Below are 13,487 nucleotides of genomic sequence, written 5' to 3' on the forward strand. Positions count from 1 at the left end.
CTGTATGCTCTGGGAGGAACCTAACCATGGGAAAGGACTAATTGGCCATCTGGGTGTGGACTTGTACTTTGTTAACTTTACTTTGGGGTGTTTTTTTTTGTGCTTCTCTGAAACATGTCGAATAATAACAGTGTCCAGCTGATGCAGAAGGTGGTGGAGCAGCTGAAGCTGGAGGCCAGTGTGGAGAGGCTTAAGGTGAGAGCTCCCTGAGGGGGAGGGGAAGGGGAGGTAAACAGGAGAGGGGGATTAAGCAACAGGAATTGTGAGCCAAATTACAGTTCATGGAATAAGAGGGACAGTAGCAACACGGATACCGGATTAGCTGAGGGACAGGAAGCAGGTGAATGGCTGCTGTTTTTAAAGACCAGAGGAGGGTATGGCAGTGTTCCCCAGAAGCTCTGCCCTCCCTGATCAGACCTTGGCCCACACGGTTTCAACATTTGCAGATGATGTGAAACTTGGAAGCTATTTGAACCACCATGAAGGTATAGTGTAGGCTTCGAAAGGATAGAGACAAGCTGGTGGGGTGGGCAGGCAATTGGCAGAAGAAAGTTAAGGCAGAGGGGCGCGGAATGGGGAGAGGGCAGAGACACAAATCATTGAAGGTGGCAGGACAGGTTGAGGGAGTGGTCAATAGAGCAAACAGCATTGTGGGCTTTATGAATAGCGGCGTTGAGCACAAAAGGTTAGCTTAAACTTGTGTAAAACATTGGTCTGGTGCCAGCTGGACTATTGCGAGCAGTTCTGGGTGCTGCGCTACAGGAAGGATGTGAAGGTATTCAAGAGAGCGCAGAAAAGACTGTTTCCAGGGATCAGGAACTTCAGTTATGAGATCGATTGGAGAGAAGGTGAGGAGGAGATTTGATAGAGGTGTTCCAACTCATGAGGGACCCGGACAGAGTAGATAAGGAGAAACTGTCCTCATTGGTGGAACGATTCAGAACCAGAGGAGACAGTTTTAAGATAATTGGCTAAAGAAGGAATGGGACAGGGGGGTGGGGGGGGGGGGGAATGTTCTTCACACGGCGAGTGACTAGTATCTGGAATGCGCTGCCTGAGAGTGCGGTGGAAGCCGGTTCAATCGTGGCTTTCAAATTGGACTTGGACCATTACCCGAAAAGGGCTGTGGGGAAAAAGCAGGGGCGTGGCATTGTAGGAGTTGCTGCCTCAGAGGGGCAGCACAGACACGATGGGCTGAATAGCCTCCCATTGTGCTGTAATCATTCTGTGAATGCACTGCGATTAGGACTGAACAATGAGACAAAGATGCTCAGTGTCTGACCGTCTGCTCATGGTCATGTGTAAAGCACAAAGTAAGGCAGGCGGTTCATCATCACTTGGGTCCGATCCAAGAACTAAAACAGCGAGTGAACTGCTCATCGGCAGCTCTTGACTTTTGTCTCCTGCCCTCTGATTGTTTCGTTAACTCCAGCTCCTCCTGTCTATTTCTCAACCAGTAAGGACAGTGGATAGACGAGAACCCCACCGATTATTTGTTTTCCTCTCCTGATGCCTAGAGCCCATATTGGTGTACAGACCGTGAACCATTTGCCAGCGCCCCTTCCCCATTCCTCATGTGTGGGGCAACTGTCCTCGGGTTATTTAACTAAGGAGGGCATCACATTTTGGCATGGCTTCACAGTAACGTCCACTGGCAGGAACAGCTCTCTCACAATAAGAAGAGGAAGCAATTCGGCCCCTCGGGTCTGATCATGGCCGATCTGTACCCGAACTCTATCTACCTGCCTCGATTCTATAGCCTTTAATCCCCATTGCCAACGCAAAAGTAATCGATTCCAGCATTGAGATTTTCAGTTGATTTTTGTTTCCACCACCCTTCATGTGAAGGGGTGTTTCTGACATCAGTCCCAAACAGCCCAGCTCCGATTCTAACGTTATGGCTCCTGTGATAAAAATCCCATTAGCCTGGGGATCAAAGATCAGGATGCCAGGCTGCTGTCTCCCTCTCTGTTTCCCCAGGGACACGAAGGCCGAGACCACCACTGCAAATCTTCCCTCAGCTGAGAGAGATCCTTGTGACGCCTCAGGGAGTTTGAAAACTGGAGCTTGGGAGGACAGTGCGGCCTAAAGTGAGGCTGGGAGGTAGCCACAGATCACTCTCGGGCAAACACACTCTAGCATTTGCTAAGTTATCCGTGTGACAGCAACGTTTTACCTCAAAACCAGGAACCCCCAAACCAGCAGCTTTGTCTGATAATAATCGAGCTAACAATGTTCTCATGAAGGTGAATGACTTGAAAGATTCAGAGATGGTATAACTCGTCTATCCTGGCTAGACAATGCAGGGAAGCTGGTTAATGTAATATTGGCTGTAAATTTCTATTGTAATTATATTTATAGAGTCATAAATTAGTAAAGCCATTTGCGGTTAGGTCTTACTGTTGACTGAACGATGAGACAAAGATGCTCAGTGTCTGACAGTCCGCTCGTGGTCATGTGTAAAGCACAATGTAAGGCAGGCAGTGGTAGTTTTTTCAAATACCAACGCACATAGAGAAAAATGAAAAATGCCCTTCGAGCCCGCTGCACCATTCGCTAAGATCATGGCTTCTCTGTTTGTGTTTCGAACTCCACATTCCCATCTACCCCCAATAGCCCAATACAGGGGCTGGTTTATACAGGGGCTGGTTTATACAGGGGCTGGTTTAGCTCACTGGGCTGGTTTAGCTCACTGGGCTGGTTTATACAGGGGCTGGTTTATACAGGGGCTGGTTTATACAGGGGCTGGTTTATACAGGGGCTGGTTTATACAGGGGCTGGTTTATCTCACTGGGCTGGTTTAGCTCACTGGGCTGGTTTATACAGGGGCTGGTTTATACAGGGGCTGGTTTAGCTCACTGGGCTGGTTTATACAGGGGCTGGTTTATACAGGGGCTGGTTTATACAGGGGCTGGTTTAGCTCACTGGGCTGGTTTAGCTCACTGGGCTGGTTTATACAGGGGCTGGTTTATACAGGGGCTGGTTTATACAGGGGCTGGTTTAGCTCACTGGGCTGGTTTAGCTCACTGGGCTGGTTTATACAGGGGCTGGTTTATACAGGAGCTGGTTTATACAGGGGCTGGTTTAGCTCACTGGGCTGGTTTAGCTCACTGGGCTGGTTTATACAGGGGCTGGTTTATACAGGGGCTGGTTTATACAGGAGCTGGTTTATACAGGGGCTGGTTTATACAGGGGCTGGTTTATCTCACTGGGCTAAATCGCTGGCTTTTAAAGCAGACCAAGGCAGGCCAGCAGCACGGTTCGATTCCCGTACCAGCCTCCCCGGACAGGTGCCGGAATGTGGCGACTAGGGGCTTTTCACAGTAACTTCATTGAAGCCTACTCGTGACAATAAGCGATTTTCATGTTTCATAACCTTTGGTTCTTTTGCCGAACAAGAACCTATCTACCTCCACTTTAAAATATTCAATGACCCCCGACCTCCAACACCTTCTGAGGCCGAGAGTTCCAATGTTCACAATCCTCTTGAGAGAAAAGAAAATCTTCTCATCTCTGCCCTACAGGGGCGATCCTTAATGTTAAAAACCTGCCCCCAGCTTCTGGACTCCCTCCTCAAGAGCGAACATCCTTGCCACATCCATCTTGTCGAGACCATTCAGGATTTTACAGACTTCAATCAAGTTGCCCTCTCACCCTTCTAACCTCCAGTGGAAACAGTCCCAGTCTGTCCAACCTTTCCTCACAAGACAATCCGCTCATTCCCGATATCAATCTACTGAACCGCTCCCATTGCATCCTTCCCTAAATCTACAGAGTCCCACTACCCCATTCTTTCCCCATAAACCTGCACGATTTTCTCCATCAAATATTTAGCCCATTCCCATTTGACGGCGACTACTGGATGTGTATCCAGCACCCTGTCAGGCACTGCGTCCCAAATCCTAACCACTCGCTGCATAAAAAAGGTTTTCCTCGTGTCATCTGCGGTTCTCTTGCCAATCACTTTCAATCTGTGCCCTCTGCTTATTAACCCTTCAATCTATGCCCTCTGTTTATTGACCCTTCAATCTGACACACGTGTCAGTACACCATCTCCCACAGCCACACACCTGTCAGTACACCATCTTCCACAGACACACACACCTGTCGGTACACCATCTCCCACAGCCGCGCACACATGTCGGTATGCCATCTCCCACAGCCACACACACACGTGTTGGTACGCCAGCTCCCACAGCCACACACACACGTGTCAGTACACCATCTCCCACAGCCGCACACACGTCTCGGTACGCCATCTCCCACAGTCACACACACGTGTCGGTATGCCATCTCCCACAGCCACACACACACGTGTCAGTACACCATCTCCCACAGCCGCACACACGTGTCGGTACGCCATCTCCCACAGCCACACACACGTGTCGGTACGCCATCTCCCACAGCCACACACACACGTGTCAGTACACCATCTCCCACAGCCGCACACACGTATCGGTGCGCCATCTCCCACAGTCACACACACGTGTTGGTATGCCATCTCCCACAGTCACACACACGTGTCGGTATGCCATCTCCCACAGTCACACACACGTGTCGGTACGCCATCTCCCACAGTCACACACACGTGTCGGTACGCCATCTCCCACAGCCGCACACTGTAACTCGCACCCCTGTGGCCACCATGTTAGTATTTTATTTCTGATTTAATTCTGTTGTGACTATTGCAGGTATCTCAGGCGGCAGCGGATCTGAAAAACTTCTGTCTCCAGAATGCTCACAAAGATCTGCTGCTTACAGGGGTCCCATCCAACGATAATCCCTTCAGGCCTCCAAAATCCTGCCTTCTGCTCTGAACTCATCACCAGGCATCATACAGCTGTCCAGTAAATGGTAAGAAAATGTTAATACTTTAGCCTGTACCATTTATATATAATATTTTTACCAACATGAACTGGTTGGCCAAGGTGGCCTATCTCTCTATAACATATGTCTTATTCCCTGACTAGAGAGCCTGGCCGTGCACAAGCTTCTTATTGATTCTGTGAGCTGTGTAATTCTCCACTTCACTCCCGAGTTTGCTTGTTTTTACTTGGTTATGGGATGTGAACCTCGCTGGCTGGGCCAGCATCTTTTACCCATCCTTAATCACACTTTTAAAAAATTAATTTAGAGTACCCAATTCATTTTTCCAATTAAGTGTCAATTTAGCGTGGCCAATCCACCTACCCTGCACATCTTTGGGTTGTGAGGGCGAAACCCACGCAGACACGGGGAGAATGTGCAAACTCCACACGGACAGTGACCCAGAACCGGGATCGAACCTGGGACCTCGGCGCCGTGAGCCAGCAGTGCTACCCACTGCGCCACCGTGCTGCCATCCTTAATTACACTTGACCAGGTGGTGAGCTGTCTTCTTGAACCGCTGCAGTCCATGTGGTCCAAGATTTTGTTGCTGGGACAGTGATGGAAGGACAGTCAGTGGGACTCTGAGCGATAGAGGTCGTGAGTTCGGAAGGTGCTGTCAGTGGACCCTTAATGAGTTGCTGCAGTAATCGAGGCGTAATGAGGCAAGGACACAGATTTCGCTCACAGACCAGCCATGGTGTCACTGAATGGCTGTACAGGTTCAAGGGGCTGAATGGCCTCCTCCCATTCCTGAATGTCCTGGAAACTCAGCACATTAAAAACAAAAAATCATAGAATCCCTCCAGCGCAGAAGGAAGCCATTTAGCCCATCGAGTCTGCACCAACCCCCTCAAAGAGCCCCCTACCTTGGCCCACTCCCGCACCCGTAACCCTGCCTAACCTGCCCATCTTTGGGTGGTGGGGGAGAAACCCACGCAGACATGGGCAGAATGTGCAAACTCCATGCGGACAGTGACCCAGGGCCGGGATCAAACCTGGGACCTTGGCGTCATGAGGCAGCAGTGCTAACCACTGCACCACCATGCTGCCCCTGAAACATTAATTCTGTCGATTTACAGACATAGCCTGATCTGCTGAGCATCCACAGCATTTTCTGTTTACGTATTACAAGAGTATATTATCTGCTCTTTATCACTGTACCTGAACAGGCACCGGAATGTGGTGACTAAGGGCTTTTCACAGTAACTTCATTGCAGTGCTAATGAGAGCCTATTTGTGGCAATAAAGATTATTATTATTATTGTGGGAGCTTTCTGTGCACAAACTGACTGCCGTGTTCCCTGCGTTACAACAACGACTGCACTTCACAAATACTTTGAGTCATCCTAAGATTGTGGAAAGCGCTCCATAAATGCAAGTTCCTTCTGGTCGAGGTGATGAATGCTCACAGCTTGCGAGCGGAGCACTTCTGTCAGCGATCCCACCCTCAGCACTCCCTGGGTCAGATGTAGCACCGGCTGCCGAGGCCTGTGTCTCCCTCCGTTCTTTTCTAATTGGCCGAATGCATTGGACACCCAACATGCTGTGCCGTTGAACAATAGGAGGCACCTGTGATGGGTTGGATTTAGTCGTAAATTGCGGGGTATATTTTCGGGAGGGGGATTGCCTAAGGGGAGAGGGTGGGGAGCATAGCAAAGCCAGGAAGAGGTTCCCCCGAGATGTTGGGCACCATTTTGACATTAAACAGCGGACAGCTTTCTATGCCGAGTGAAATGTTTAAACGCCCTGGTTGGTACCTTTTCTCTTTCTGTTCCCCGAAGCAGCTGGTAATCGCTGCAGGAGGAGAGGCGGTGAAGCAAAATAAAATTCTAAAGTTGCCTTTGTTTGGTTTCCTTTAGGCTGGTGTTTGAATTTATTGGGGTACTGTGTCATCTCTGGATGCTCCCAATAAATAAAAGTCCTGAACCTCACTCAAGACGATTCCGAACACTCCATTACTGCCACCTGCAATAACGGAACAGAAAACACTTTCATCTGTAACAGGAACTGCTGTGGAAAGAATATTTCGAGAGTGGTGTTTGGGGCAATGTGTGATTTACATAAACTGGTCGGAGAATGATTCACTGCACTTTTTTTTTTTTAGTATCGAATACAATAAACCAACAACAGAAAAGACTTTGGAAATTACAAAAGTGAAAGTGGGCACCTGCTCTCGAAACAGTCGACAGATTTACCACTCAAATGCTGAGCTGTTGCACTCGTGACCTCTGTTTCTGAAGTCTGTTAGCCAAGCCACGCCAAATTTCTTGCAACATTTAGCGTTGGGAGACGTTGCAACATTTACAAAAGTTTCTACTCTTCTTCAAATCCCGAGCACAAGGAAAGCGATCATTTCACCTAATGACAAAGGATCAAAGAACCCCTCCAAGCGGCTCCCTGGAAACCGAGTGATCCCGCCAATTCCACAAGCGTGGAGGAAAATAACAGGCGCCTAAAGGAAAAGCAAAATCCAGCGGATGCTGGAGATCTGACATAAAAGCAAAGTGCTGGTGAAGCTCAGTGGGCCGGGCAGTGTCAGTGAAAAGATGAAACAGAGTCAACGTTTCAAGTCCAAAATGACTCTTTTAGAAGAGTCGTTGTAGCCAACCCGAAGCATTGACCCTGTACTTCTCCCCACATACGCTGCCTGACAGGATGAGTTTCTAAAGCACTTTCTGTTCTTGCTTCAGAAGGCTAAAACACGTACGGCTTGTATTGAGTTTGCTGGGTTAAGGCCTGCTCTCGAGACCCAGTCGCTCCCTGTTTAGGAAAGGTGTAAAGGGTTATTTTCCTGTGCAGTTTCGGAAACCCCCTGCAAAAATTGAAATTGTGGATGATTTGTGCCCCTGTGCATTGCTGATATCACCTTAATGTTTGATTGTACTGAGATACCAAAGGTAAATTTCATAGAATTGTTCAAAGGAGGCCATTCAGCCCATCGTGTCTGTCAGCTGTTTGAAAGAATGATCTAACTAGTCCCACTCCCATAGCCTTCAAATGTTTCCATCTCCAGTATTAATCCAGATCCCTTTGAAAGTTAGTATTGAGCCTGTTTCCAACGCCCTTTCACGCAGCCTGTTCCCAATCATCATAATTCACTGCATTAAGAGATTCCATACCTCGCCTCTAGCCCTTTTGCCAATTACTTCAAATCTGTGACCTCTGGTTAGTGGCCCTCCTAACAGTGTGGACGTTTTTCTTTGCTGTGTTTTAAGATTTGTCGCTTGATAAATAAACCGCATGTGCCAAATGATGGTGAGCATACAAGAACTTATATGCTTTAGATACACCTTCCACAGTCCTGCCAAAAGATTTCGCTGTCGCCAGTGCAAAGGTCCTCCCTTTACAGCCTCCCTGTTTATTTTGTGTTGGGTAATTGGAAACATTACGTTGAAATCACAAGACACTCAACTGCTCGAAGCTGGGGTTTGTGCTCCGCCTGAGCCACCTCTGACCCCTTCTCATCTATCGGCATATTCTCTCGCTACAATTCATCACAGCCATTCCATGCAGTCCTTTGGGACTCTGGCAGCCCTCAGGTGTTTGCCCAGGTCACCGTTCTTCCTGTGTCAGCCCTGACAGTGAATACCAGCAGAGTATTGAATAGTGGCAGCCCGGTTCCACTGCTGGTCAGCTACTGCACATCACACCACAGTCCTGTTTCAGATTATTAATTCCCTTCTTTTTTAAAATAAATTTAGAGTACCCAATTCATTTTTTCCCCAATTAAGGGGCAATTTAGCGTGGCCAATCCACCTGCCCTGCACATCTTTGGGTTGTGGGGGCGAAATCCACGCAAACAAGGGGAGAATGCGCAAACTCCACACGGACAGTGACCCAGAGCCGGGATCGAACCTGGGACCTTGGTGCCGTGAGCCGGGATCGACCCTGGGACCTCGGCGCCGTGAGGCAGCAGTGCTAACCCACTGCACCACCCTTAATTCCCTTCTTTTAATGGCTATAGTTGTTAAGATAAAGTTTTGTGACACACGTAGATGTTTTCTAGGGAAGTGGAGTTGGGGATTTCATTACCCAACCCGAATGGATGGAATTTGAACATGCACAAGTGATGACTTGTCCCCATTGAGGAGTATTGGCTGCTCGCCCTGAGATGTAAACATCAGCATCCTTGCAACAAGAAAGCATTCGAGATCTGTCACAAGCTATCCTGTTACCTACCGGTACTCTCACTGTAAACTGTGCTCAGAGTTTTGATGGCACAGTAACTGGATTCCCTGAGACCACACTGTCTCAACGATGAGAACTTCCAACTTCACACCGATAAACCTATACAATCCCGGAGTGAGAAATCCACAAGAGTGTGATATTCATTTAGGAGTAAAACCTGTTCCTGAATTTTGGGTAGGATAGAGGAACCCATTACCATCTAAGCTAGTTTCCCTTAGTGTGAAATTCCCTAATATAGTGCAAAGCAACCGTACATACATCTACAGGAAAGGGCCCACTGATGTAATCCTGTCCAATCTGAGAGAACACCATCACTGGGATAACACCGTTCTGGAGAGGGTTGCCAATTCAGGGGCAGTATAGTCCTGGAGGTGCCTAACACTTCACTTGTATCAATATAACTTACTGTTGTTGACTGCCCTTCCCTGATTAAAGCAATTCCATTTCCAATATTCTTATCGCTAATAAACGTATTCAGTAAAAAAAAACCTTTGTAAACATGCCTTTGATTTTTCTCTTGGGTTGCTCCCACTATTACCCTGGAGATGGAACATTTCTCCAGGACAATCAGGAGGATTGAAACCCTCAATGTACCGCCATCCTTCACTTTGGTGTGCCTTCATGTTTCTTCCACGGGATTGCTGGAGCTGGACTGTGAGGCATTCCACCCTGTGTTAAGTTTTTGTCCTATTCAACACTGTGCATTGTAGCTATCGGTAGAACAGCCTTTGCAAGTGCACTTTGTGAAAATAGATTGAAAATACTGTTTAGACTGAAAATCTCCATTATCGATGTACAAATTCTGTTGAGTACAGCTGGCTTGTGTGTATTAGACATGGCCTTGGCAAGTCAATTCCTGTACATTACTGAGGAAACCAGCCAATGAGTCCGTTTGTGGCTCAGTGATCCCTGGCCCATGCAGTTGTTAATGATTTAATATCAGCCTTTCTTTTCTATGTTTCTAATCTGAACTTCCCAGTCATCTCCTTCGCAAATTTGCAATTCAGGCGATTCAGTGGCTACTCTGAAACCGACACGAGGAAGGACGGTGGGTTGTGGTGTGGGACATCTAACCCACGGGTTTCATTCTGAGCGACAGCAAAGCCGAGATCAGGCGACGGAGATCTCACGATTCCAACAGGCTACTCCGTGAGACAGGGGCCGGCAGTGCTGTTCAGCCCCTTTAGCCTGTCCTGCCATTCAGTTAAATCTCAGGCGTCCAGTAACCTTTACCACCCGATCAAAAAAAAAAATCCACTTCTGTTTTAGTACTTTCAGTTGATCTCCAGCCTCAACAGCGTTTGGGGGGAAATGAGCTCCAGATTTCCATCCCCTGCCTTCCCAAGGTATCTGTTTAAGAGCAGCCACCATGACGGTCTCCAAATTAAGAGACTATTGGTGCTGGGGAGCACCAGGCTTGATTGTGTCACAGCTGACAGACATGGTCGACATGCAAAATTACAGGACAGTGATCTTGCACTTTCCTCGTGCAACACACAGGTTACAGGGAGCAAACGTCAGAAAACTAGTTTGAGGGCAGCACGGTGGCACAGTGGTCAGCATTGCTGCCTACGGCGCTGAGGACCCGGGTTCGAATCCCGGCCCTGGGTCACTGTCCGTGTGGAGTTTGCACATTCTCCCCGTGTCTGCGTGGGTTTCGCCCCCACAACCCAAAAGATGTGCAGGATAGGTGGATTGGCCACGCTAAATTGCCCCTTAATTGGAAAAAATAATTGGGTACTCTAAATTTAAAAAAAAAAAAGAAAACTAGTTTGAATAAAATACTCTGTGTATAGTGTATAACGTCCTAAACATCAGTCACACAGCTGATGAATACACCCGAACACAGTGATGTAATTTATAATCTTCAGCTTGCTACCTGCATTTTCTAAAATAAAATTTACATATATGTATAATTGCTAGATTACGCATTGAAATTTCTCTGTTCCATTATTCAGCTGGTAAATGCACTCATTTACAGCATTCTGAGATGTTCTTCATCACCAAGAATGAAATTTACTTCAATTTAGACGGTGCCATGATTGTCACTGAAGCTTCACAAGTTCCTTTACACAATTACTTTATTTTAAATCAGTGACGTACGTGGGCAGATATTGCTTTAAACTACTCAGTATTATATTCCCACGGTAGCATTGTGGATAGCACAATCGCTTCACAGCTCCAGGGTCCCAGGTTCGATACCGGCTTGGGTCACTGTCTGTGCGGAGTCTGCACATCCTCTCCGTGTGTGCGTGGGTTTCCTCCCACAGTCCAAAGATGTGCAGGTTGGGTGGATTGGCCATGATAAATTGCCCTTAGTGTCCAAAATTACCCTTAGTGTTGGGTGGGGTTACTGGGTTGTGGGGATAGGGTGGAGGTGTGGCCTTGGGTGGGGTGCTCTTTCCAGGAGCCGGTGCAGACTCGATGGGCCGAATGGCCTCCTTCTGCACTGTAAATTCTATGAAATACAAAAACCCTCGGAACAGAATTAATTTGTTCGGTAATTCAAGGAAGTAATTGTAACTCGATATCTATGCTTCTGCTGGTCCAACATGCCAATGGGCAGGAACTCTAATTCGGATTGTGTTCAGTCTATAAACTGAACAGAGACATTTGCTCACCGGTATGTGTAAAATTGTTTTTGGCGAGCAGAACTTAACTGGTGCCCATCTCCTGGTTGAATGGGTCTTGATCACTGATGGGGGGGGGGGGGGGGGGGGGGGGGTTCACTGAACAGTGAATGCCCTCACGTTGTGCTCGGATTTTATAGCTCATACAGGAGTTACTGCTTTTGAAGTTGTTTTCAGCTTTGCTTCCGCACACCAACCATGTCCAACTTTGTGACCGGGGAGGTGAACAAGTCCAGCACCATAACCCATTCTCACAACTCCATCGATGCGGTGAAATGTGCCAAGCGTGACCTGGGGATGATTTAGCCCCAAGGGCCCCCTCCACCCAGCCCCTCCCGTGGGAAAGCCCTTTCCGACCCCCCCCCCCCCCCCCCCCCCCCCCACCATGTAGGTGACAATAGAAACACAGCATAGGGGAACAGCACTGTGTAACACTCTACATCATTCCTTTTTTAAAAATTACTTTTTCTGTGTACAAAGCCAGGGCTCAGAGTGTGGGTCAGGGGTGAACCCCTAATCCAGTTCCCTGCCTGCTCCAAAAACCAATTCAAATTCAAAATGAATCCAATTCATGGTCCCCACCAGCGACAGACCAGGTCTGAGCCAAAAGGCAGAGCAGATACACTTGATCTCGGCCAAAAGGCTGAGAAGCTATCACTCTACATCATTCCTGTGCCCAGACCACCGTCTGTTAAATCCGTTTTACCTGCACCGTAAGCAGGACTGGACTATCAGCTTGTTTCTTGTACCACAAACTGTAAAAATGTACTTTAATAATTAAAGATTAACCAGGGAGTCAATTATTGTGTTGCTTGTTCATGTTACTCTAACCCAGTTGCATTTTTCCTAGATATATTTCTAAACAACTGTTTTGTTTCGTACACAGAGAGTGGGAATGTTGCCTCATTCCTGGACTCCTTTCTCTCTGCAGATTCTGTCAGACCTGTTGTGATTGTCCACTATGTTCTGTTTCAGATCCCTGCCCCCGCAGTAATTTGATTTTACCTGGACTTTCTCTGCTGCTTTTTAAACTCAGTCTGAACAGATACACAGACGTGCCGATTGTACTGCCCTGACATCCCATCTAAAAGGCCACATTCCGGCGCCTGTTCGGGGAGGCTGGTACGGGAATCGAACCGTGCTGCTGGCCTGCTTTAAAACCCAGCGATTTAGCCAAGTGAGCTAAACAAGTGAGCTAGACCAGAACTAGCCGCTGCTGATGCCCTAAATCTCCAGCTGGTCGGACCATTTAATGGTGGGTCCATTTGTTGCAATCAGAATGGTGGTGTTGCGTCTCAAATTTGTTTGCGTGCTCACCATGCTGGTTTGTGAGGCATTGCTATCAAATCCAAGCTCACCTGTTTTCCAGTGAGGTATTAAAGTAAGTCAGTCCCCCAGGGAAGAATTAGGCAGACTGCTCCTGCCTCTCAGCACTCCTCCATGTACTCTCCCTTCAGAGGCGAGATGGTGCGGCACATATTTCAGGATTTAGACGTGGAGAAGATATTTCCACTTGCAGGAGAGACCAGACCATGCCATGTAAGATCATCACTAATAATCCAATAAGGATTCAGGAGAAACTTTGTTGGACGGATAATGGTGAGAATATGGAACTCTGCCACAGACGGTAGTTGAGGTGAATAAGGGGAAGCCGGTAAGCACACAAGGTAGAAAGGAAGAGGATATATTGATAGGTTGAGGTGAAGATGGGTGGGAGGAGGCTCGTCTGAACGTAAACAGCACGAAGCAGCCATCACGTAGATTTGTTGCGACACCAACAATTAGCACATGATGTTTTCA

General features: G+C 47.8%; 1 protein-coding gene and 1 pseudogene across 2 annotated transcripts; one reads left to right on the forward strand and one right to left on the reverse strand.

Annotated features, from left to right (window-relative positions):
- On the forward strand, positions 1-10,591 carry LOC119957086 (guanine nucleotide-binding protein G(I)/G(S)/G(O) subunit gamma-10-like). Of its 2 annotated transcripts, none has more exons than XM_038784753.1 (3): positions 1-195; positions 4,692-4,854; positions 6,974-10,591. In XM_038784753.1, the coding sequence occupies exons 1-2, from the start codon at positions 115-117 to the stop codon at positions 4,815-4,817; spliced, it is 207 nt and encodes a 68-aa protein (XP_038640681.1). In that variant the 5' UTR covers positions 1-114; the 3' UTR covers positions 4,818-4,854; positions 6,974-10,591. The 2 variants fall into 2 exon arrangements, with proteins under 2 accessions (XP_038640681.1, XP_038640680.1); XM_038784752.1 differs by having other exon boundaries at positions 2-195; positions 6,729-10,591.
- Positions 10,592-12,141: 1,550 nt separating this feature from the next.
- On the reverse strand, positions 12,142-12,342 carry LOC119957268 (annotated as a pseudogene).
- Positions 12,343-13,487: the final 1,145 nt, after the last annotated feature.

This window comes from Scyliorhinus canicula, chromosome 25 (genome assembly GCF_902713615.1).
Source record: "Scyliorhinus canicula chromosome 25, sScyCan1.1, whole genome shotgun sequence".
NCBI classification, from domain to species: domain Eukaryota; kingdom Metazoa; phylum Chordata; class Chondrichthyes; order Carcharhiniformes; family Scyliorhinidae; genus Scyliorhinus; species Scyliorhinus canicula.